Source organism: Babylonia areolata, chromosome 9 (assembly GCF_041734735.1).
Source record: "Babylonia areolata isolate BAREFJ2019XMU chromosome 9, ASM4173473v1, whole genome shotgun sequence".
In the NCBI taxonomy this organism is placed as follows: Eukaryota; Metazoa; Mollusca; class Gastropoda; order Neogastropoda; family Buccinidae; genus Babylonia; species Babylonia areolata.
Genome location: NC_134884.1, coordinates 11,716,423 through 11,743,366, shown reverse-complemented (window position 1 = coordinate 11,743,366; position 26,944 = coordinate 11,716,423). Strand labels below are relative to the sequence as shown.

At 43.5% G+C, this 26,944-nt stretch overlaps 1 protein-coding gene across 1 annotated transcript in view; it reads left to right on the top strand.

The window, feature by feature from the left end:
• Window positions 1–26,944, top strand: part of LOC143286056 (protein VAC14 homolog) — a 193,488-nt gene that overhangs the window by 87,591 nt on the left and 78,953 nt on the right. The window contains exons 6-8 of the mRNA XM_076593599.1: window positions 368–477; window positions 6,891–7,136; window positions 22,491–22,646. Of these exons, the coding sequence (XP_076449714.1) occupies window positions 368–477; window positions 6,891–7,136; window positions 22,491–22,646 (512 nt within the window). The remainder of the gene's footprint in view (window positions 1–367; window positions 478–6,890; window positions 7,137–22,490; window positions 22,647–26,944) is intronic.

Sequence of the window (26,944 nt, the reverse complement as noted above, 5' to 3'; positions counted from 1 at the left end):
TGTCTGTGTTTTTCCCAATGTACCTTTTATTTACATGTGTGCTAGCGGAATTGTTAGTATATGCAGCATTGACTTGAAGATGTGTACCTTGTGTGTGAAGAAAGTTACCTCTCTTTATTGTTTCGTAATTCATACAGTTAAGAGATGACAAAAGTTATGTCTGATTTGAGTTACTCAGGACATATGATCTTTAGCATTCCATATGGACATATACCTCTTTTACACAGACACAAGAACTTCATTATTATGTGAAATGAATTGACCACCCATGGATGTATAGTAGTAAGCATGTTGATAACGTGTGTGTGATTATATATATGTGTGCATATATGAAATGACTTTACTCTGAGCTGTCTTTGTGTATCAGATTGAGGTGTTGGATGCGGTGCCAGATATCAACATGATTGTCTTACTACCTGAAATTTTGGATGGTCTTTTCCTGATACTGGGAGAGGACAGCAGAGAGATAAGGAAAATGTGAGTGCTTGTGAAAGTTATAGAGTTTTTATACACATATGACATTCCACCAAAAACACATACTTAGTTCAATGTCCATTGCAAATTATACATATTATAATAAAAAGGCATAGATATGTGTGCACATACATACTACTTCTACTACTACTACTAATTTAATGCATACATACATTGCCCCTGCCAAACATGCCCAACTTCGCTGAACAACATAAAAATCAGTATGCAAAACATACATTCAAGCACCTACAGTAATCTATGCACAGACACACACTGAAATATGACACACAACAAAAACACCCCAAATACATGCCATACATCATGACACCCAAATAATGAAATCTCACATTACACTACAGCCAAAACCTTTTGTGTCCTATGCAAATAGTGAAGCAATTTAGGGAATGTATATGTATGTCTTTGGCATTCAAGATGTTAATTATTACCATCTGTTACCAAAAATCGCTTGGCAAATGGGTAACAAAAGCCAGAATAATGTATGGCACAGATAGGAGGAGTTTTCATTATACTATCTGTTTTGGTGATACATGCTGACCATGTCAAACTGATGCAAACTTGGCCTATTGGTTTGCTCTGCTTGACCAAATTTCATGCGGCTAACAGTGAAAAGATGCCCCTTTGAACTGTCAGCCCTAGTAATATGGAAATCCCTGAGGTAGAAGTTGATGAAGGGATTCTCAGACCACCAGAAGGCTGCCTCCAAGACATGCTGCAGTGGCACTGAGTGCTGGAAAGCAGCTGAAGTGGCTATGGCCTGCACTTCATGCGCTCTGGGATTAAGACAGCTGATATCTGTGTGCATGAGAGTAGGCTCTACGAATGACTTGGGAAACCCAGCAGGAAATGGTGCCTGCAGCAATGTCTCTCATGTAATTCTCATTGAGGGAGATGAGAAGACATCTCTGAGAAGAATGCCTGTGGCGAGACCTATCCCAATAGTATTTGAGACACCGAACAGGGCAGAGATGCCTATCCTCATCATTTTGGGTAAGAATACCAGACAAAGGTCTGACCCTCAGAGAGGGGGAAGGGACCTCCAGGTCTTGGTTCTTAGCCAGGATTTCTGGAAGGAAACGGAGGGTGATGGAACCATCTCTGTGGAAGACCAGATCTTGTGGCATTCCACAAAGACCATGTATCTTGCTTCTACGACGGCCCGTAGCCAGCAACAGAAGGAAAGTGGTCTTGAGGGTGAGTGAGTTGAAAAGAATAGTACTCAAAGGCTTGAAGGGTTGCTTTCGAATGATTTCAAGCACCAGGAACAAGTCCCACAAAGCGCTCTCCTGGGGTTTCTAAGTTCCTTAAGAGAGGCGCCCCTACCAACCTCTCTGAGAAGGAAATCTGCTTCAAAGGAAGGACCACCTAGCTGTCTGATGGTGGTACAGATGGCAGATCTGTACCCTTGCATAGAGCTAGCCGACAGGCTAAGACCCAAGGAGTAGTGAGCTAGAAAGTTGGCCAGCTGCATGCTCATAGGGTTTGTTGGGTGAACATCCTGAGCATGCAACAAAATAAGGCCAAATGAACATGCTTGATAGCAAAAAAAAAAAAGCGTAAGACAAGACAGAGCATAAACCGGACAAGATGGCGTTGACAGCCTTGGCCAAAGGAATGATTCAGCATTTGTAGCGTTTAGAGGCGTTTGATTGGCTGAGAACGGTCTGAGCATCTTTTCACCGTTAGCCACGTGAAATTTGGCCAAGCAGAGCAAACCGATAGTCGTAGTTTGCATCAGTTTGACATGGTACAGTGTATGACACAGATATTGTGCTTTTCTTAGCACAATGTTTACTTTATTGAAAAATGTTTACTTTATTAAAAAATGTTTATTAAAAAATTGTGCTTCTGAACAGAAGTTTGGAAGACATTTAAAAATACTAATGTATTGTCAGGAGTACTGATTTTGGGAACTAGCACCCATGTAAACCCTTCTGTGTCATGGTAGATCAAGAGATCAGTACACTGTTTTCTACACTGTTACACATGTTCAGCTCAGTTTACATGTTTGCTCAGACTACATGTTATTGGGTGGCAAGTGTTGTGCTCAGCTGCATTAGTGAGAGAGACTGAAAAAAAAGCAAAAATCATTCTGATCCATTTCCAACTTGTCGTTAAGCCATTGTAGCTATTGGAGTACATCCATCACTCTGTCCAGTTCAGTCAGGAACCTCGGCGTTGTCCTTGACAACACACTGTCCATGCAAAAATTTATCAATCAGATATGTCAATCCTGCTACTGTCAACTGCGGTGCATCAGTTCCATCCGGAAATATCTGTCCATTGACGCAACATTTAGACTTGTCGTTTCTCTCATTCTCTCTCGCCTTGACTACTGTAACTCTCTATTGTCTGGTTTGCCTGCTTCATCCATTCAGTCCCTTCAGCGCATACAAAATTCTGCTGCCCGACTCGTCCTCAGAAAGAAAAGATCTGAGCACATCACTCCTCTTTTGCAACATCTCCACTGGCTCCCTGTCTCACACCGAATAAAGTACAAGATCAGCACTCTATGCTACAAATGTATTCACAAATCAGCCCCTTCCTATCTCTGTGGCTGCCTTCACCTCTACACTCCATCTCGCTCACTACGATCAGCTTCGGATCCACTCCACTTACGCATACCCAGATTCAAACTCTCGACTGTTGGCTGCCGTTCTTTCTCTATCTCTGGACCTTGCAATTGGAATGAACTTCCTCTTTTGCTTCGTCAAGTCTCCACACTCAGCTCTTTCAAGTCTGAACTTAAAACCCACCTCTTCCCAAAATAGCCTCCGTTCCCTGCCTCTTCCTTGTCTTCATTTTCTCCAGTTTTAGAGTTATGCGTGCGTGAGAATGACTGGTGCGAAAACGCTTAGATTTGTCTATGCACAAGATTCAGCGCTATATAAGTACCATTATTATTATTATTATTGTGTGTGTGTGTGTGTGTGTGTGTGTGAGAGAGAGAGAAAGAGAGGGAGAGGGAGAGAGAGAACTCAGAACCCTTTTAATGTCCATAGCTTAACAGCCCTAATGACATGGGCGTACAATCACAACAAAATGGTTTAAGAAAAAGAAAAAAAAAAGAAAGAAGAAAACGACTATTGGAGATGTACAATTTGTGAAAATACATTGATAAAGAAACTACATAATTTTGACCATCCAATTTACATTTGTGATGAGAAGAAATCACACTACATATGTAAAAGAGAACAAAAAGTTTTTTATACATAGCAGTCTACACAAAGTCAATTTCTTTAAGAACAACAGTGAGTGGAGTTTTTCATTTTTATTCGAAGGTTAAAAGCTTTGGCAGTATACTTTGCAAGTGACTGGATTGAATTTTCCAGATGTATATTGACCAGTTCAGTGCCAGAGAATTTTGTAAAAAGTGCTCTTCCCCTTGCCAGGGAATTTTGAGGATTTGGGGGTAATAAATCACAAAAAATTCTAGCACAAAAGCTATGGGTGATACAGAAAGAAAGTAAACATTTTTGTGAAAGAAAATGAGTGTAGATTCTGTTTCTGGGCTTTTTTTCCCCAATTAGATTGATTGTAGGTAACTGTTCAGGCATGTAAAGTCAAGATAATAATTTTTGTGCAACAAAAAAGTCTATTTCCACCTCTACATAATGATATCCATAAAGAAAAGAAACAAAATACAGCAAGAAATAGCATGCCTATTGTCAGATTTTACCTGTAGAGGAAATTAAAACCAGCTGTAAGCTTATGAAAATAAATCACAGCTCTTGCAGACATGTAAGTAAATCACTGCCCCAGTAATGACAAAAGTGAGTAAAGTTAGTGTAAAAGGTCAATCACAGTTCCAGAAACTGAACTGGCAAGCTTTTTGACAGCAAAGAGCGTTTGCAAGTGAAAGGGTGAAGTTCTTTGATGACATTCACTCCTTTCAAGTTGCACGTGGGCCGATGAAAATGTTTGCTGTGCATCCGGCTTGCCACCTCTTCAAGCAAGCCATCCCTCTGATTCAGCGGAAAAAAAAGTGTTAAAAACAAAAATCATGTGTTTCACGGCCAGTGCAGGTTCAGCACTGCATTTTGTGAAAATCGTGGGGCATTGGTGGTTGTCGATTGCCTTCTGTCTGCTTTGAAATGTGAGTACACTCTTCCCAAAAGCCACGCCCCCTTGATGACCTCTGGCTGGCATTTGACCTATCGTCTTACATCACTCCTCTCCCTCTCCTTCTCTTCTTCCAACACTCGCTGTACGTATTCTGTCAGTCATAGCCAGTTGTTCAAAAACGCTGTCTGATTGGATGGACGGACTGAATTACCATAAAATGGACTGTCAGTTTCATCACTGTCGTTGTCAATCACCTTTATTTTCAAACCAATCATCAGACAAGAGAGATCCTTCTCCATTGCGAAAGCTGTCCATAATCACAAGCAGAGCTTTCAGAATTGTGTAAATCTGCTGACTGTGACTATTTGCTTTACTGGACACAGTTTTCAATGCATTTGTTTGCACACGATGGAACCCCCTTTTCCACGCACGTATCACGTGGTCAGTTAGCAAGTTATTATCGAGTAGAAAGAGGTCTTCTACCTGATGTAAGTTCATTTGAATAGAATTTTTATAATCCAGACACATCAAACTAAGTGTTCAGAGTCTGTTTATGTGAACTGAGCCAAACGCCAATGAAGGAAAAATTGGAACATATGCAGGACGTCAGTGGACGTCTAATAGGCACTATGGCAATACTTTTTGTAGGACGTCAGCTGATGTCTTATTGGCATTCTACTGTTTAAGTACACTGAACAGATCTTCATTCTTTGCAGAACCTGTTTTAAAGACAGTACAATTTTCATGAATATCAGTGTACACTTTCCACACCAACTGTATTTTTCATTTGTTTCCTTTTCCAAATGCCAGTCTTGCTTATATGAAGTTACATAAGTCTGTCTCTGAATTCAGAAATAAATCCTTTTTTGCATCCAGCTCACTGACACATCCTTACGATTCCAGATCCAGGTACTGTTAATGTTTACTTTACCAAATATACCCAATGTTCTTTCCCTCTCTTATATTTGTTTAATAACATAACATACACTTGTTTACAGCCTCAATACAGGAAGACTAATCAATTTTAACCAATATTTGATAATTTCACATGTGGTCTGATATATAATGGGTATCTTCCAGTCTCCAAAACATTCTCTAAAACAGTATTCAATGTATGCACAGGTACATTTAAGAAATGTTTGATAGCAAAAGTGAGTACCTTTTCAATATCTTTATTATCACCAAGTCCCCATATTTCAGAACCATAGGTCAACATTGGTTCAACTTGAGAATCAAAAAGTTTTCAGAAAATAGACGAATCAATGGAACCTAGTTTATATAAGCAACTCAGAATTTCTATCACCCCCTTCTGTACCTTCCAATATGTTTCTGTTATTGTGCTTGTCATACTGAGCTTGGTTGTAAAGCACATTCCAAGATATCTATAACTATTTGTTACTTTCATTTCATCAGTACCAGAGTGCCATTTTTTGTGTCTAGAGAGGTGGCCACCTTTCCTGAATACAATTAAATGTTTTTTTTCCAGATTAACTTCCAAAAATAATCTGTCTGCTTGTTTCAATACAGTTAACTGATTTTGAAGTCCTATGGCCCTGCTAGACAAGAGAATCACATTGTCTGCAAATATCATTAGAAATATTTCTACAGTTCAAGGGATCATTTGAATTCCATGTTTACCTTTTTTGTTATTTCTATTGCCAGAGGAGAGAGAGAGAGAGAGAGAGAGAGAGAGAGAGAGAGAGAGAGAGAGAGAGAGTGCATACGCACTTGCGAACATGCAAAGTGAGTATGCCATATGATAATACTGATGATAATTGATATTACTTATATGGCACAAACTCCCCATACAATGAGCTCTAAGCACCTCACATGAAACAGTACATATACAATAGTGCTTAATAACATACCTCTTTATATGAAAAACAACACATATATGTGTATCTATACACCAAGACAGTACTACAAATTGCAGATAGGAAACACACACACACACCCATACAAACACACACACACACACAAAAAAATCAACAACAAAAAAACAACAATGCTCTACACACGCACACATACACACACGCTTTCACACACACAAATACCTACCCACAGACACACACTACATGATCATTTCAGTAGAAGGCTAAGTGGGGTGGGTAAGACTAGGAGGAGAAGGAAGAATGCAGACAATTAGCTATGCTTCATCACACACAAAGGCCTGTTTGAATAGGTGGGTTTTCAAGTTTGTTTTGAAAGATGACAGTGTTGGTAAGTGGCAGAGATCCAGAGGAAGATCATTAATGAATAAGTATGAAGAGTATGCATGAATAAGACAACACAGTGTGATGTAATAATCACCATGCTTCTTGCACAATGCCTAGGTGCCAGAGCGTCCTTGCCGAGTTTCTGGAGGGCATCAAGCGCACCAAGAATGGAGTCAACTACACAGCTATGGCTAACATCCTCATTGTACACAGCCAGAACACGGATGATCTGACCCAGTATACAGCTATCACCTGGCTCAGAGAGTTTGTCACATTGTCTGGCCGCACTATGCTGCCACATATGGCTGGCATGCTGACTGCCATACTGCCTTGTCTGTCCTACAGTGATGAGGCCCATAAAAAGTAAGTGCAATGTGATTGTTGTTTATAGAACATTTGGTCATTACAGATTTAGTGAATTGTATGCTGTTTTTAAAAGCAGTGTGAAGCAACCAGAAAAGATAATGAAAAGCCAAACTTTCTTTTTTTGGTCACTAACATACTGACAGAAATTTAAAGTTGATAGCTGACATTTGGACAAACAAATTAAGAAGTAAATAAAGTCCCCAGCAGAGTGTCTGTTAACTGTTTCAAGTCTTTTTCAGCCATCTGTGTTTGACATGGAGTGGTGCTTACTCCTTTTCCATTGAGAATGCTCAAATGGCAGTCAGATGTTGATGCAGTCAGCCACAGTGATAGTTAACACAAGACTGGTTATTCAGCCAGCCTTGAAATATAAGCAGCCATTTTCAGTAAAACAGAATTGTGTCTGCTGTTTTTAAGATACCATAATGAAACAGATCACTTTCAAACTTCTGAAGTAAACTGTCTTTTTTCAGATTTGGGATGGTCATACATGACTTTAAATAATTTGAGGTACCAGCTATTGGTTTTTTCTACAGCCCTTGCTTTATACCATGCCTCAGCATAAAACACCTGACGTCTGGGATCTACATGAGATCAGACACAAACATTTTACATCTAACTCTATGAAACTTTTGTTGTAGGATATTCTCAAGATACTCTTTTTCATTTCCTGAAGGAAATCACTATTTCTAACTTGATTCAAAATTTATGTGGACAGAAAAAGAAGTGGTGAATAGGTGTGTGTTCATTATTTCCAATATTTCTAACTTGATTAAATTTTTTACATATACTGAGCGAGGCATGGGTGAGTTGGTCTGTTTTCTGTTGTCTTGATTGACATTTAACATTGTTTTGGGTTCTCTTCAAATGAATTTAAGAATGGACATGCAATCAGCTCTGCAATGGCCACTTTGTGTTTGGTTTGGCAGCAAAAATGATTTTATTTTATTTGATGCCCCAGTGCAGGTACCTTATGATTTCCCATTGTGCTTGCTGCTAAAACTGGACAAGTTTTTTCTGCAAGCAGTGGCTTTTTTGTGTTTTTTCCCCCCAAGGGCCAAGTGCATAAAATTAATGCTAAATAATTTTTGGTTGTCTCAAGATTTGGGATAGACCAAATATGTCACTTCTGGAACTTTGCTATCAGGCATCTATGCATATCATTAGAAAAGGAGTCAGTTCAAAACATTTTTAAAATGTGTTCACTGATCTGAAGCTTCTGTAATGTTTTCATTTTCAGCCCCAGCAATTCAGTCAGCTGAAATGAGAGCTTATCTGTCCCTGTTTAAAGGTCACGATTATAGGCTGTTTGGCAAAGGGGTGACAACTTGAGTTTCAGTTTCAGTTTCAGTAGCTCAAGGAGGCGTCACTGCGTTCGGACAAAACCATATACGCTACACCACATCTGCCAAGCAGATGCCTGACCAGCAGCGTAACCCAACGCGCTTAGTGAGGCCTTGACAACTTGAGACATTATACATGTGTTCTGCCAGGTGCCTCTCTGCTGGCATAAGAATGACAGTTTTCACAACTTCCATGACCAGAATATTGCCCAATAGTGTAGCTTCTGTCCCACTTTTGTGTGTGTGTATCCATGTTTTTTTGTGACAGTAGTGACTGTGACATTGACTGTAATTATGTACAGGCTTGTACAGTTCCTTGTGTTTTACAAGGAGAGAGATTGCGTGTGTATAGTAAATCACCTGTATATAATGCTGTAAAATTTCACCAGAAATATTGAAATGAAAAAAATTAATTAGAACTGTTGTGAAGCTACTTTTAATTTAGTTTTGTGACAATTGACAATTCTTTGAATGTTTGTTGGACATGTGCAGTCAAGTGAAGGAAGATCATGTTGGTTAGGCTTCAGCTTCCTTCTCACTCTCATAGCATGCATATTCATTTTGTAACTGCATGTTTAATTACACATACTTAACCGTGACCCAACTAGTGCAGACTCTGGCATGGGTCTGACATTCCTGTCCTGTGCAAACTACTATCCGCCTATGTGGAGAAAACGAAAGTACTACGGCCGATAACCTCCCGGAAGTAGGTAACCTCCCCTTTGTCCCCCTGGCTAGCGCCCTCTTTTTCCGGCAGCCATCATGACTCTGTTCCTGTGCTGTCCATACGGCTAAGCTTTTTCGTTTTTTCTGTCTGGGTCTGTTGACTCTCTGGCGTTCTTGTTTGTTATCAAATTATGTCTCGAACCAGGTCACATAATTATGTAGCTCAATTGGGCGATCGCGCTAAAATTAAGGCGCGATCGCAGTTGATTCGCTGACACTCTGGGCCCTCTACTCCTGGCCCTCTCAACAACGCCAACCCGCCGCCTCCTCCACTTCCTCCGCTCCCTCGGGTCGACTCCAGACTTTCACCACCTCCTACACCTCCTCTGGTGACTTCTAGAGGTTTGTTGCCACACACTCAGGTCAGTGTTGCCTTTAATGTCATTTTTATCAGTCCGCGAACGCACTCGACGCGATCCGCGTTTTCTCGGCCCTGCCAGTCGGCAGTGTACGAGTTGACCTCCTCTATCTCTTTACCCATACCCACAGTTGCACTAATGGAATGTGCCACAATCCCTTTGGGGAAACAACACACACACACACACACACACACACAAAAAGCGGCTTGTTTTGGATCCGCACGTTAGACTGGGCCCTATGTGCGATGCGTCCGTGGTGGTGGCTGTGACATCGGATCACGCGACCCCCCACACGGCATGCCTCGACCATCTCGGATCCAGTGGCGACCGAGGCGCGTAGGGATGCCCTCCCCTGGTGTAGGGAGGAAGGTGGACCACTAGGGGACACGCTCGCCCATACGCGTGCACCCCCCTCCTCGTCCGGAGCGCCCGGTCCAAGGGAGACAACTCCTGCTTCGGCACCCTTGCCGGTGACCGCCACAGTTATTTCCCTTGCACCGGCAACAGTGCGGGTGCATGCACGGTCCCACCAAGCTATGCGTTGATGACCCCATCTGCCACACCACCGATTGCTGCTGTTTCCCATCCACTAATGGCGTCTCAGCAAGCTGCTCAACCAAACAATCAGCAGCTCATCACTAACTTGCTGCAGCAATTATGCACCACTCTGCTTCCCCGTGCCACACCTTGCGCCTGCACACAGAACATGCCCCGACCGTCTCGCATCCGATGGCGACCGATTCGGGTTGGGATGCCCACGGCGCTAAGGGACATTATAATTATTCCCCTTGCGGCCGTTTTCACCTGTGTCAGTTACGGTGGCATTGAACCACGGACTCTCACATGCAGCATGACACTCCTCCCTCTACGGTGAGGACACGTTGCACCAGGGGATATGTGCTCTAAAGACACCATCCTTTTCGACGATTATCGGTGCCAAGGGAGGCAACTCCGCATTTGTAACCTAGGCGGTTGACGCTTTAGTTACTTTCGCCGACACAGCACATCACTCCTGCCCCCCGTGCTGTCCACCAGCGATGTTTTCCTTCGGTTTCTCATTGGGTCCTGATGCCCATTCATGGACTTCACACAACTTTGCATAGCAACTGCACCTTTCTTGCTGTTTCTCAGGCTATTGGCCACTGAACTTTGGGGTTCTTCATCCCCCCACACTTGCGCACAGTCCTCTGCAGGCAGCCATCCCCATTACCATTCTCTTCTGGTTATACATAATAACAGGAAATAAATCACAATATTTCCCCTTCTATTCTTTTTGATTTCTTATAAAAAATTTTTTTTTTTTTTAAATTGTGTGTGTGTATACACACACACACACACACACACACACACATATATATATATATATATATATATATATATATATACCATATCTTGCTACATTTATACACATTTCTTTTTACACTTATAGATGTATACTTATCCCGGTTTAGTCGCCGGCAGCCCGACCCTGAACAGGTTGTACTGGATTACAGGTTACCAGTAGCAGATCTAATGACCTGACCTGACCTGACACACAGATTCCTTCCCATTATGGATTATGCACACTTACCCATTTACTTGGGTATATATGTGCTCGCTACACGTTTGCTTATACAGCCACTTATTTCTCGTGACTAGATCTCTTGTCTTGTCATTGGCCTATTCCTGACACCATCACTTGAGTTGATGGAAGTTAATAATCCCATTGCGCATATATGTATTCATTTTCATAAATTCATCCCTACCTTGCTTTCGGAGGATGACTGCACTCACAGACAAAACTGCCTCATTCACACCTGAATGTATGCTTCTTCACATTTCAGTAGTGGCTGGTCTTTAGGGACCCACACACACTCCCTTCCCACCCACAGGGCTAAGGATGCCCTCTCTTGGTGTATGGAGGGACAAGGCAACCCAACTCATTTGCCTACAACAATCACCCACAGGGCTAGAGATGCCCTAACCTGGTACAAGGAGGGATGAGGCAGTCCAACTTAGAGGTGCCACTCCGGACACACACGCCCTTCATTCTTTCCAAGTTTTAGCGGGCCCCAAAACTGCCCACTGGGCAGGAGACAATCACCCTAAGTCCATCTCTTCCACTCCTCACTAGTAGCAGAAGGCCTGGGTAATCACTGTTTTCCTCTACAATCGGGAGAATGGCATATTGAAGAGGACGGATGCGTCTCACAAATCACAACGAACCGTGCATTACCCACAGGGGCGTACCTTTCTGCCCACTCATACCGACACAGCAGATGCTGCATTCAAGCACATTAGTTCTCCCCATCACCTTGCTTCAACAGAGATCTAGCATCGATGTCTCAAACAACTGGCGTTCGAGAGCACTTTCTGCACTTGGTCTTCCCTGCCCGATCCTTTCAGTCTCAACACACAACCACTGTTGTGGTTACAGATGGGCATTCCTTCTCAAGCACTGTCGTTCCAATGAGACACTTCCAGGGGTTTCTAGCCTAAGCAGGCTATCCCATCATGGAGCCCCAGCCTTCAGCCAAGGGCCTGTCAGAGGATGACTTTGTTGTCACTTCGGAAGCAAGCACCATGTCTTTCAGACACATGGTTGCACCACAAGACCCCGTCAACTCCTTCCGGCTTCTTTACATTTCGGCATAGCCTGCATGGTGGACACCTTCATCCCTCAAGCACACAGCAGCTGTTTCCTGATTTACCCATGCTGACTGGTGTCCTCCTAGGACTAGTATATGATAATCAGTCATGTACGACAATGACCATCAGATCAGCAGAGCAGGCAACTGCTGTCCTGACTATTCGGGCTTGAATCCAATTATACAGTTTAAAGTAGAGAGTGTTTTTCCCAAGTTGCATCCCCAGTCCTTTGGACTCACCATAGGGACGGATCCCAAAGGCTAGTTAGCTCTCAAGGCTACAGCACTAAGTCCCAGTGCAATTTGACTTCTAGTCTGAGAGACATAGTCATTTCATGAAAGACTAAGCTGCTAATGATTTCACTTTGCAATTCAGAAACTGCTGATAATACAGCTCTCACTTTACTGTTGGCCATATTGAAAACGCATGTCAGATCAGTGATTTGATGTAAATGGCCAGTACAACACATCTACAGCCACTTTCCTCCCTGCCCCCGCCCTGCTCCATCCCAGACTTAGTGCACACCACACACAGCCAGAGGCCTGTCATGGATACGGTCCCCTTTCTCACAGCAAAAATTTTCCTTCCCCATGGAAACCCTCTTCCTTTAGGAATTCCACCACAGAATGAGACTCAGTGACCTGTGGGCACATGAAGTGCACTCCCACAGCCTGATCCATCCCAGCCATTGACTGCCGACAACTTTCTGCAGATTGCTCCAACATGCCACACTCAGGTAGAGAAGCCACCAAGCCTTCCGTATGCCCCTTCGTGATGGTACCTACCTGGGCAATTACACAGCCCTGTCCCAGAGACACCAGGGACCTCAAGTCTCTTGTTGCCAAATGTCTGCCCTTCTATGCATAGGCAACATGCCAGTGCTGTCTTTTTTGGCAACGACAGAAAAGTGAGGGGGGAGCGCCTATCGCCTGTCATCTCTCATGGAAGAGTTGTACAGATCTGGCTGTCACGCCTAAGGCAAGCCCAGCACGGTGGCCTACCTCCGTCTCGTGCCACAGTTTCCTCTAAACACATACACCACTTCCACTATCGGCCCACAACCGATATGGAATCATCAGATCAAACTACATGTGCACCTCCTTGCATTGACGCTCAACCGTGCTCAAGTGAGACAACCCTATAGGGTATATGTTTCCTTCCCTTCTTTTGATTCGAAGGGCTCTCAGTAAAGTGCAGATTCTATGCACCGACCCAATTTTCTTTGCGCTACATTTATCAGCACAGCTGTGGTCCACAGACCTCTCCCACAATACAGCTGTGGACCTCAGTCTTCCTTGCCTGCACCAGTATCCTTAGGTGGCACAGTACACTCTACCTTCATCGAATTCTACTTGAGGGACATCTATCGCTTCAGGGATGATAGCTCAAGAGGCGTTGCCTCTGTAGTGGCCACACAACGGGCCATTGCAGCGCACTGGCGATAGAACAGAAGGATTGAGACTTGATGCCTCCTCATCCAGAGCACATGAAGTCAGAGCATGTTCCTCTTCTCTTGCCTTAGCACACTCAACACAGCTGCAAGTCATCATGGAGAGACGTTGCATGCCTGCAGGATGATGGCTCAAGAGGCATCGCTTCTGTGGTAGTTGCACAACAGGCCATCGCAGCACACAGACAGTAGAACAGGTGAGCCCTCCACCTTGTCATGCTATTCTGCACTAGTTGGGTCACGGTTAAGAATGTGTAATTAAAAGGAAATTTTCTATCTAAAATTACGTTTAAATAACATACTTACCGTGACCCAAATTTAAGACCCTCCCGTCCTCCCTGCTTCCTGTTCTCCCTGCTTGCTGTGCTGGTGATGGCATATTGCCGTCAAAAGAGGGCGCTAGCCAGGGGGACAAAGGGGAGGTTACCTACTTCCGGGAGGTTATCGGCCGTAGTACTTTCGTTTTCTCAGCATAGGCGGATAGTAGTTTGCACAGGACAGGAATGTCAGACCCCTGCCGGAGTCTGCACTAGTTGGGTCACGGTAAGTATGTTATTTAAACGTAATTTTAGATAGAAAATTTCCTTTTATTTATGACAATGACATAACCTTTCACATTCGATCAGACAAATATAGTACGCGTTTCAAAACATGGTTCAATGAACTCACCAGCCAAATTTCATTATCCTAGAGGTTCATAAGAGTCTGTAGTATGTTATGAACCATTTGCACACATTTTGAAAATTCTTCTTCTTCTTTGCCATGAACCCTGTGGAGAGTCTTTGAGGTGCCGCACTGGAGAACTGTTCACCAGATCCCTCCAGCTGTATCAATTGTGTGTCAAAATCTTGGTATCTGCAAATGGTTTCCCTGTCCCTTCTGCAATATTTTTTTTTAGCAGTGCAACTGGATTTGTTATGTGACAATACCAGAGTAGTTTTCTTAACACATTTCATCCCTTGTCACAAGTTCCTCATGACATCAGTGTGTTCTCATAGAGAACGCAGAACGAGGAACTCTACCTTCAGTTCCAGTGCACTGAGACCAGTTTCTTTTGCTAATGAAGGGATATGAATCATTCAGTGTTGCCAATGAACAAAATGTGAGCTGTGTTCCCTTGACATGTGTATGCATACTCACAGGAACTACAGAACGAGGAACTTGTGTTTCAAATTCTACTTTCAAACTCAAGTTTCAGTTCTGTTTTGTTTGTTCTGCTTTGGTTGTTTTTTTGTTTTGTTTTGTTTTATTATGTTTGTCATAGTGCAAAGTATTTACAACATGCAGACCAAATTTTACTTACAACGATCCATTCAGAAGCAAACTTTTACAAATTTATTTTTCTGACTGAACTCATTCTATTCTGCCTGATGACTTCCTTCATTGTGCTCTCTGTACTGGCTGTTTATACAGGTTACAAGAAAAAAACCTTTGAACAAAAAAATTCAAGCACATACAGCTGTGACCTTTTGTGGTAATATAAAAAACAGATTGGACTAACATTTGGCAAAGTTTCAAAGCGCTCACTTTATTATTGACTGATTTATCATAGTTTGGAAAAAACAACAGTTTTCTTCACAACTGACAGAAAGGGGGTGAAATTTTCTCATATAATAGAAATTTCATGAATGTGGTCTTTTGTAACCATAGAAACTTTCTAATTCTAGCAATGGAATGGGTAAATTTGAATGCTCAGTGGATATCCACTATAGAATCTGTATCATTTCACCTGGATACATACAGACACACTCACTCACACACATGCACATGCTCTGCATAGAGTACAACAAATATCGCAAAAAAGGATTCTTGGTGCCAGTCTTGCCTGAGAAACTCCAGAAATTGTTTCTCATAGAAGTCTTGGCCTCCAGCAGCATCACCAACAGCCACAGGTTTGTCTGTTGCTAAGTCACTGTCTCTGAAACCTTGTGTCTCACTTCCAACACTTTTGCCACTTTCATCCTCACTAATACTGTCATGGGACCACTCATCAGTGTCTGAAGACTCATTATCCTCTTCATCAACACCAGAGCCAGCAGTTGTGACAGCTTCTATTTTTATTTATTTTTTATTATTATTTTTTTTTCTCAAGGCCTGACTAAGCACGTTGGGTTACGCTGCTGGTCAGGCATCTGCTTGGCAGATGTGGTGTAGCGTATATAGATTTGTCTGAACGCAGTGACACCTCCCTGAGGTACTGAAACTGAAACTGAGGGGAAACACACGTAGTTTGCATTCAGCCTCAGTATTTGTTGAAGTTGAGGGAGACACCATCTTGTCAAGCAAGCTAGAAAGCAGAGCTGGGTGACTATACGCTCACATGCATCGTCTCAAGCAATGGCATTCTCAGCCACATTAAAAAATTACAGGTGCACTTTTGGATGACTGTAGAACAGGGCTCTGCCGCTTAGTTTGGCACAAGACCTTAACCTATGAACTACAAATTTTGGAACTTGAGATACACTGTAGTGCACCTTGGCAACGAAGCATTGTGCAGCGGTATAGCGCACCACAGTAATGAAGCATTGCACGCATGAAGTACCCTATAGTATACTTTAGTGTACAAAAGTTTAATCTATTCAGTGCCTGTAAGATGACAGTTGATGTCATGCACAAAGTGCTGCCACATTGCATCTATTTTATATTTGCTTCATTGGAGTTTGGTTCAGTGAACATAAAACAGTCTCTGAATCAGTGAATGGTTAGCTTGATGTGTCTGTGTTATAGAAATACAATTTAAATGACATATGTCAAGTAGAAGACCCCTTTCTTCTTTATAATGATTTGCTTACTGGAGTACATGGAACGTGTGTGGAAAGGGGGTTTGCCTCATTTGCAAAAATGACATCAGAACCTTTGATAAACAGAGATGGTAGTCCCAGTCAGTGGATTTATACAAATTTGCAGGCTGTTCAAATGATTCTAGATAAGTATAAGGATGGAGATGGATCTCTCTGGTCTGATGGTTTGTTAGAACTTGAAGGTGATGACAAGAAAATGACAAAACTGACAGCCCAACATTCTTCTTCTTCTTCTGCGTTCACTCGTATGCACACGAGTGGGCTTTTACGTGTATGACAGTTTTTACCCCGCCATGTAGGCAGCCATACTCTGTTTTCGGGGGTGTGCATGCTGGGTATGTTCTTGTTTCCATAACCCACCGAACGCTGACATGGATTACAGGATCTTTAACGTGGGTATCTGATGTTCTGCTTGCATATACACACGAAGGGGGTTCAGGCACTAGCAGGTCTGCACATATGTTGACCTGGGAGATCGTAAAAATCTCCACCCTTTACCCACCAGGCGCCGTCACCGTGATTCGAACCCGGGACCCTCAGATTGACAGTCCAACGCTTTAACCACTCGGCTATTGCGCCCGTCAGCCCAACATTCGACTCTTACTGAATTGAAGCAGACAGGTGACTGGCAGTGGGGGCAGTGTCTTTGTGCCAGAACCAGGAAGGGGGGAGGGTAGATAGAGAAGTGTGGTGTAAAACGAGAGGTTGTATGGTAGTCAGAGGGCGTGGAAGGGGGTGTGGCCATAAAGAGTTAGCTGTTGTTTTCACTGATACTGCCACAGATTGACTAGCAGCCAATAATCCACAATTTTCCTGAAATCCAATGTTGAAAATGCAAAAGAAATGTTTTTTTCCCCACACCTTTGTCACTGATCAGACTTGTTCGCAGAGGAAGCAATAAAATTGGCATGCACAGCAGATGATTTTTGTCAGCCCACTTGTAGCATGGACTGAGTGAGTGTTATCAAAGAGCTTCTTCCTCTGTTGGGGAACCTTCTTTCTTCTTTGGTGACACAAAGCTTGACTGTGCAGTTTTTGACTCACTTGTGTAAATAAAGTGAGTCTATGTTTTAACCCGGTGTTTGGTTGTCTGTGTGTGTGTGTCTGTGTGTCCGTGGTAAACTTTAACATTGCCATTTTCTCTGCAAATACTTTGTCAGTTGACACCAAATTAGGCATAAAAATAGGAAAAATTCAGTTCTTTCCAGTCATCTTGTTTAAAACAATATTGCACCTCTGGGATGGGCACAAAAAAATAAAAAAAAGAAGCCAAATTATATGCAAACTGCATTTACTGTTATATTTATATTTTTTTTATTCTCTGAACTTGGCACTTTGATCTGATATTCTTACACAACAACAAGAGCAGTCATTATTATCATTTTTTGTTCAAACAGGAACTTCTTTTGCTAAGCATGGAAGTTTTATTTATTTTGCAAACGTTTTGGTGCAGATAGTAAAAAAGGGAAATTAATCTGTAATTAATGCTAGGGGACTTAATTTGCTTTAAACCGATCTTTCTCATCTTAAACATTACATTTTGAAATTATACTCAATACGTAAAAAGCTTGTATGTTTTACTGTCAGTGTACAGAGCTTTCACTATGTTCATTTGCCCAAGTGGTCTTTTTTGGAAAATACTAAAATCAATACAATGAGTGGACTTTATAGATCTATTGGCTGAGCCCTGAAGGTCATGGGCAAAAATCAGTTGCGTACACATATTTATACACATTCAAAGTGCGTGCTCATATTCTTCGGAACGTGAACGACGCCATTTTGTTTCAAGTTGTTGACGTGCCCGTTCAATCCTATATTCAATGGACAGCACACGATAACATGTGATGTAAAGTTGGAGGAGACCGTTAAATATTTATTCAGAGAAAGATTTGTGAACGCCTCATCACTTACTGGATTATGCCCCAAACTGCCATAAAAATATCCACAGAATCAGTTGGAATTCACAGTTAAAAATTGTAAACCATGCGAGTGAATACCCTTGAATTGATGAAACGAAAAAATTTCCAGTCTTGACTTTTCTCAAAATGAAGTCCTTTTCACTTCATACGACATTTAGAAGTACTTGTACTTGGCTCTACATGTTATCAGTTCAACAAAATACTGAATTTTATATATCAACTTTGAAACTATAAAACTAGAATGAACATAAAAGAGAAATTGAATCGACCGTGTCGTACTACATTCCCGGCGGGTGTAACTAAACTTGTACATCTATCTAGATCTACAGAAAACGGCTAAATGTTGCAGTGTGATTGCGGCGATAGCCACGTCTCCTTTACCGCTGACTTAAAAAGAATTTTTTATTGCCCCTAAAGATTTTTTGAATGCCCAAGATACACCAGAATAATATGATTTAAATAGCGTTCTCACTGCGAATGCCACAATTGATTTATCGCCCTTTAAAAAAGTATGTTCAAATATTAAATTTTAGAACGTCAGTTAAGGAGCCACGATAGTGTGTAATGGGTAAGACAGTTTCTTCTCACCCGAACATGCGGGGTTCGAATCTGGTTAGGACTTTTTTTTTTCTTTTTTTTTTTTAACCCGAAGCTTTATAATAACAAATACAGAACACATTTGAAGCTTTATAATAACAAATACAGAACACATTTTAACGATTAGATTTTTTTTTTTTAAAGTGCATCACAAGTGAGTCTTGAAGGCCTTGCCTCTCTTGTTGAGTATGTAATTGACCTTTTATGTTGATAGAAGCCAAGTTATTAATTGTCAAGACAGTCATTCATTTACATGTCTTCAATAGTTGTGATTGTTTCTGCAGACTGAAAAACTTTTATTTTCATCTGCGAGCATAAACTGACAAAAGCATGTAATTTCCAACTGTACTTTGCTTTATTTCATTTTGGATGCCATTCTTTGGTGGTGGAAATAATTTTTTTGTTGCACAAAATCATTATTTTCACTATTAAATGCCTGAATAGTTATTTGTAATCAAATTGATTATGGAACTCGTTCATATTCAGTATCCTCATTCATTTTCCTTTATAAAAGCATTCATTCGAATAGTAATAATCATAACAATAATGGATACTTGTTGAGCGCTTTCCTTCCTTAAAGGGAGCTCAAAATGCTTTACAATAAACATTACACACACACACACACACACACACACACACGTGCAATAACTTATTAAAGGAAGAAGAAAAATAATGATTTAGTGCACAAAAGTATAAAACAGATTCAAAGACTATGTGTATTACATTACTTAAATCCTCCAAATTCCCTGGCAAGGGGAACGCACTTTTTTACAAAAACATAATTCTCTGGTTCTGAATGGGTTTATCCTTTTTCAAACATCACAGCTGGAAAATTACTTTGGAGAATTAAATCAGCATAGTTTTACTTGGAATGAAATGGGTTAACAGATGTCAACAGATTGTTTAATGTGCTGCTGGATGGTTTTGCACACTTGTTCAATAGTGATATGATCATTGTCACTGTTATTCTATCCCATTGTCTCAAGACTGTAGGGGCAACACTGACAATCTGGCAACCAGTTCTCTCCATTTTTCTCTATTTCTTGTCTCTCTCAGGGCATCACTCAGTCTCAGGCCTGGCCTTTCTGGGATACTGTCCTCCCTCTCTTTCTGTTTGCCTGTCCTTAACCTTCCTTGCATTGTGACAAAAGTCCGCGAAGCCCTCATCAGAGACATGCTCTTTGCCGACGATGCCGCAGTTGTGACCCACGCCCATCGGGACTTGCGGTCACTAATGGACCACTTCTCCCAGGCCTGCAAAGATTTCCGTCTGACTATCAGTCTCAAGAAGACAAACGTCCTAGGCCAAGACATGCCATCTCCACCAGCCATCACCATTGATGACTATGAGCTTGAAGCCATCCATCAATTCACTTACCTTGGGTCCACCATCACCAACAACCTCTCCCTTGACACTGAGATCGACAAGAGGATTGGGAAGGCAGCCACAACACTAGCCTGCCTCACACAAAGAGTGTTGACAAATCCCAAGCTGACCACGAAGACAAAGATGGCTATATACAACACCTGCGTCCTCAGCACCTTGCTGTATGGCAGTGAGGCGTGGACCACACGTGCTCGTCAGGAGAAAAGGCTCAATACCTTCCACCTGAGAAGCCTATGGCACATACTCGGCATCTCCTGGCAAGACAAGGTGACAAATACCGAAGTCCTGACTTGCACTGGCCTCCCGACCATGTATACCAAGCTGAGACAGTGTCAGCTTCACTGGCTGGGCCACGTTCGCCGCATGGAAGATGGTCGCATCCCAAAAGACATCCTTTATGGAGAGCTCACCACGGGGCAGAGAAGCATCGGCCGCCCACAGCTGAGATACAAAGACGTTTACAAACGTGACATGAAGGCACTTGAGATCAACACTGAGTCCTGGGAGGACCTTGCAGATGACCGCAACAGCTGAAGAAGCACTCTCAAGAATCAGCTACGGATTGGTGAGGACAAACTGTCAGCTGCTGCAGCAGAAAAGCGAGCTCGCAGAAAAGGGATGGCAGCCAACAGACCAGCATCAGTTTACACATGTGATCACTGTGACAGAGACTGTCTCTCTCACATTGGTCTCTACAGTCACAGGTGACGCTGCTTGGTCCGAGCAGACAGCCCAAGTAGACATTAGGTCGGATATACTCTATCCATAGTCAGCCATGACTGAAGGAGGCCTGCTACATCTCCCAATTGGTATATTCGCTACTTTGATCTTTATTGTTTTTGTGGGTGTCTACACTTCTTTGTTCCCACCAATGTTTTTGCTTGACTCTGTACCTGTATCTGTATATACATGGCTGTTTGCATCTAATGATCTATGCTTGTTTTGTATGTTTTGTATCTACCTTTTTTGCTTGTGTGCTTGTGCTGCAAGGTAATGGAATTGATGTAGCCCAAAATAATTTTGGGTCTTAATGAGGACAATTTTTAGATTAAAATTTGGGGACAAACACAAGTCTGTATGTATGTGTATATGTTTCTGTGTATATAAGGAGCCAAGGACAATTTTTGAGTCCCAGAACCCCCTGTCCTTACACTACTCTGGACCATTTTGTCAGTAAGACAGTATGATAGTGAAGGAAAACTAGTGCAGACAAACAACTCCTCCATTCATAAAATGACTTTACAAAAGATGCTTTGAAAGTATGAAAAAAAAAAGATAAAAGGATGCGAGGAATTCTAACACTTCATAAATACCTATTGGGGCCATTTGATTTATCTCTGAGAGCAATTTGTGTGTCTGATATTACTCACATTTTGTCCCCTGTGGACAAGTCAGTTGTCTTGGTAATGGGAAAGACTCATCCTACCAATGTACCAGCAGAAGAACTTTCACAGTTGAAATGATTTCAAAACAGTGCTGTGTGGCTCATTCTGAAAAAAAAGCACATAAGCATGATCATGTTACAATACTTCTAAAAGAGCAGCTGCATTGTTAAGTTTCACAGTCAGTACAAAGTGGCAGTCTGTGCCTACCACCATTTTGATGGGATACTTCTGCCTTTCCTGTCTTAGGTACTCATCACATACAATCCCTCGTCTTCCCTCTGGTACCCAAAATGAACTTAAAGACTTCAGGCTACAGCAGTGTTAGTTTTTTTGCTCCCGCTGTCTAGAATTTGCTGCCTCTTAAGTCTTCGGCACCAACCAGCACTATTCAGATCCAAGCTAAAACCTCATCTGTTCTGTCAGGCATTTTTGTGATGTTTTTCCACTGTTAATTTGAGCTGTTTTCTGCTCATGGGTGCATGTGCATATTGTTGATTTTGGTTACTCATTTTTGGGAATAGCTGCATGTGAATGGGTGATTGCCAGGGCATGGAGTCTAATACTGAGAGAAATGTTATGCAAATGCCATTCATTATTATTAGTATTGTTATCATTATCACATCATTATTATTCTCTCTCATTCTCTCTCTGTCAGATATATAAATGTGTGTGTGTGAGGCTGTATGTGTGTGTGAAGGTAAATGAATGTGTGAGTATGTGCATGTAATTCAGTTTTATTTCATTTATTTGTGACAGAGTGAAGGATGCAGCAGAAGCATTGAACACATGTCTGCGTAAGCTGGTAGAGGCTCAGGATGATCAGCCAACACCCACATTGGATGTTCAGGATCCCACTATTGCCTCAGCCCACAATCAGCCTTCTGGAGATACACAGAATGGGACACAAACTGCGTATGAGCAATTCTTCATTGTCTTCTGTATTGTTGTTTGTATGTCTGGTTCTTGACTTTGGACAAACCATTCAGGATTTCCTCATGCATATGTTTGTATCTCACAATCTGTCTGTCTCTCCATAATCAGTGTGATCTGGCAAACAGCTGGACCTGTTCTGATATAACTTGGGACTGTGGCATTATTGAAAATTGTGGATCATTTTGACCTTGGGCATCATTCAAGGTCAAGAAAAATATTTGGCCTCTTACACTTTTTATTTAGGAACAGATTTACTTACTTGAATGGAAAAAAACAACCACCACTCAGTCAAGCAAGGGAGATTTACAGAGGTTGGTCCAGGTCATCAATCAACAGGGGATAACCACATGATGACAGGATCCTTTGTTGGACTGTTACTGCACCACCAAAAAGGCCCTTACCTCACAAATAGAATAAGCGGGCAAGAGGAGAGTGTAAAGGGAATGGGGAGACAACTTGGGGTATGTTTTGTGCCTTGTAAATCTGCCATTTGGTATCATATACTGTGTCATTTTATGGTGGTGGTGGTGTGTCCATCGAGTTATATGATGACCATCATTGTCATCCAGCTGGGGGATGGGGGAAGGGTGGTGGTGGGGTGGCGGGGAGGATGCTCATGAATCTATCTGTGAATGCGCAGATGGCTGAATAGTCTAATCTGCGCACGAAATGTTCGCTGACAGTTGGGGCAGACAAAGACAGGCATATCATTGTCAGGGAGCTTGTTTGCCCGTGACTTTCTGGCCTGCCTCTTCTGAACAGCTGCAGCAGTCCTGTTAGCCTCGCACAACTTGGCGCCTTTGTGCACAGCAGCGCGCCATTTGTCACGGTCCACTGCAGATTCCTCCCAGGAGTCAGGGCTGAATATCAAACGCTTTCAGAGAGACTTCCAGAGTATCTCTGAAGCGCTTCTTCTGACCTCCGTGTGATCTCTTCCCTTGTTGCAGCTTGCCATAGAAGAGCCTTTTGGGCAGCCGACGGTCTGGCATGCGCGCCACATGTCCAGCCCAGCGAAGCTGGGACTGCATCAGGATGGTGAAGATGCTGGGAAGGGTGGCTTTTGCGAGCACCTCTGTGTCTGGGGTCCTGTCTTGCCACTTGATGTTCAGTAGCTTCCTGAGGCATGTTTTGTGGAAGTGGTTCAGCTTCTTGGCATGTCGTTGGTACACTGTCCAAGTTTCGCAGGTGTACAGTAGTGTGGGGAGAACTACTGCTCTGTAGACCTTTAGCTTGGTCTCAAGACTAATGCCTCTTCTGTTCCAGACATTTGCACTGAGTCTACCAAAAGTTGCGCTTGCTCTTGCAGTCCTGACGTTCACTTCATCGTCGATGGTCGCATTTCGTGACAGTGTGCTGCCAAGGTATGTGAACCGCTCCACCGCACTGAGTCTCTGACCGTTGACTGTGATGTTGGGCTCAACGTAGGGTTTCCATGGGGTTGGCTGATGGAGAACTTCAGTTTTCCTCATGCTGATGGTAAGGCCGAAGTTCCTGCTGGCAGTGGCAAACTTGTCGACGCTGAGTTGCATGTCAGCTTCAGATCCAGCATTGAGGGCACAATCATCAGCAAACAAAAAGTCTCTGATGATGTCTGTCATGACCTTCGTTTTTACTTGCCATCAGTTCGGTACTTTAGGCCGATTCCAACATCACCATCTCTGAAGGCATCAGTAAGCATTGCAGAGAACATGAGGCTGAACAGCGTTGGAGCCAGGACGCAGCCTTGCTTGACACCATTTGTGACAGCAAAAGGAGCAGATGTTTCGCCATTGTCCTGGACTCGAGCCTGCATGCCTTCATGGAATTGGCTGACCAAGGAAATAAATTTCCTAGGGCATCTGTACTTGGCCATGATCTTCCACAGTCCCTCTCTACTCACGGTGTTGAAGGCCTTAGTGAGGTCGACATAGGTGGAGAACAGATCAGCATTTTGCTCCTGCCTCCCAAAACCTGGAGGGGGTCAGGCTGGTGTTCTCCTGACCCACTCCCGGGAGGGTCACTACCTTGTCGTGGTCGGGAGGCTCAGTGGCCAGTGACCGAGCGAGCTATGTCGGCGGGGGCATCAGTGCTTCTTGGGGTTTGGTGCTCTGATCCCAGGTCTTAATTGACAGCCTACATAGCCATCGTAGCTGTCAGGGCTGAATAAGTGGTGGTTTTGTACTGATGCCCCTGATAGGGCTTCCCATGCCGAACAGGTCGTGAGTGAGGCCCAAACTAAACATGACCCACTGTCCCTTTCGCTGTTCTCTATTCTTCTTTTTACTGCCTCTTTTCTGTCCTCAGCTCCCCATCAAGCCTTCTTCTCCACATTCTTTTTTTCTCTGCGGCCTTCTTTAGGCCCGCCGTGTTTGCCGTGCGGCGCGACCTGTGATGGAGGGGAATGAGATCCTGGGGATTGAGAGAGCACGCTGCTCTCAACACATCCCTTTGGCTTGGACCTCTCCTAAGACAGGCGGCACACATTGGCCCGTGTGTGTCAATCGGCTACCCCTTCGTGGGGCTGGGTCAAGACTGGCAGTTTAGTGGCTGACGAAGGTAACCTCTGTAGTGCTCGGTTCTCTGTCCCCGGGAGCTGGGCATGATCGGGGGGGAACACGTTGGAGCTGGACTGTTGGTCGTATATCCCTCCCGAAACCTGGAAGGGGTCAAGCTGGTGTTCCCTTGACCCTGGCCCCTAAGTTGGACCCCATGGTGGGTGGGTAAGGGAGGGATGAATTCACATTTTTTTTTCAACATGACTTCCAAAAAACTACACCCCCCTAACTCTGGCAAAAGACGAAGACCGGGAACGGACGACTCAGACTCCGATTCGGAGGTCGTTGAGAGCTCTGGATTTTGGCCATCGTGGCTGGTGATGGAGGGCGCTGATGACGACAAGCCGTTGTCGGCTCTCAGCCCCTTCGCTATCCAGAAGGGCTTTCAGTGTCTGGCAGGATCGCTGAAGTCCATCAAGAGGCTGAGGAGCGGAGCATTTTTAGTTCAGACGGAGTCCAAAAGGCAGACACAGCTCCTTCTGAAGGCGACCACTTTCGTGGATAGGGCGGTAAAGGTTTCCCCTCACAAAGGTCTCAACTGCTCAAAGGGGGTCATCAGATGCCCGGAGTTGAAAGGTGTGTCTGAGGCCGAGATCAAGAGCGAGCTGTCCTCTCAGGGAGTGACCGACGTGTACAGGGTGACGGTGAGGAAGGGGTCGGACAGAGTCCCGACCAACACTTTCTTCCTCACCTTCTGCTGCCCGGATGTCCCCAAGGACATTCAGGTCGGATACCTCATGGTCAGCGTAAGCTTGTATGTGCCGTCCCCCCTGAGATGCTTTAAATGTCAGAAATTCGGACATGTCAGGGACCGATGTAAGGAGGAAGAGGCGTGTGGCACCTGTTCGAAGGCGGCGCACCAGGGCGATTGCGTCAGTGCAGCCCGGTGTGCGAACTGCGGAGGTGGCCACCCGTCCTCATCGAAAGACTACCCCGTCTGGAAAAAAGAGAAACAAATCCAGAAAGTCCTCTCGGACTCCGCATTCAGCCGCACTTAGAAAAGGCCGATCTGGATGTCGGTGGCATCTCGGATTTCTCTAAGTTCCCTGACAGCCCTCCGTGGACCTTTACAACACCTGAGGTCCGATTCGATCTGGCCTCATACCGTAAGGACACCACCAGTTCTCTGGCCTACAGAACCTACTTTTCGGAACTGTGCCACAAATTCCCCACTTTTCAAAGCATCTTCACTGACGGTTCCAAGTCAGAGGACGGAGTCGCCGCATCTGCGTTCTGTCCCGCCTTTCCTGACCGGCCCTCAACGGAACACATCCTGTCTGACAGCTCGGTGTACACCGCGGAACTGACCGCACTGGTTCTGGGGTTAAAAATGGTTCTCTCTTCGAAACAGAAGAGATTCATGATCTTTTCCGACTCCTTGTCAGCCCTGGAGGCGATCGCCTGCAGGAATATCACTCATCCCAAACTGCTGGAATTTTATGAAACTTTTACTCTCGCAACGAAGAAAGGATACGAGGTTGTGTTGGCCTGGGTTCCAGGACATGTTGGCATTCGTGGTAACGAAAGGGCGGACCTGCTGGCCAGGAACGCTGTAAAGAAAGAATTGTCCAGATCCTTTGTGCCGTATACAGACATGAAGCGGAAGGTGAACACCTACGTTAAGGATCTATGGCAAGAGGAGTGGAACACCCAGACGGACAACAAGCTCTTCCAGATCCGTCCGGACCTAAAAGAGACCCTCCCTTCGGGGGTGAAGAACAGAAAGGAGGAGTCTGTGCTGTG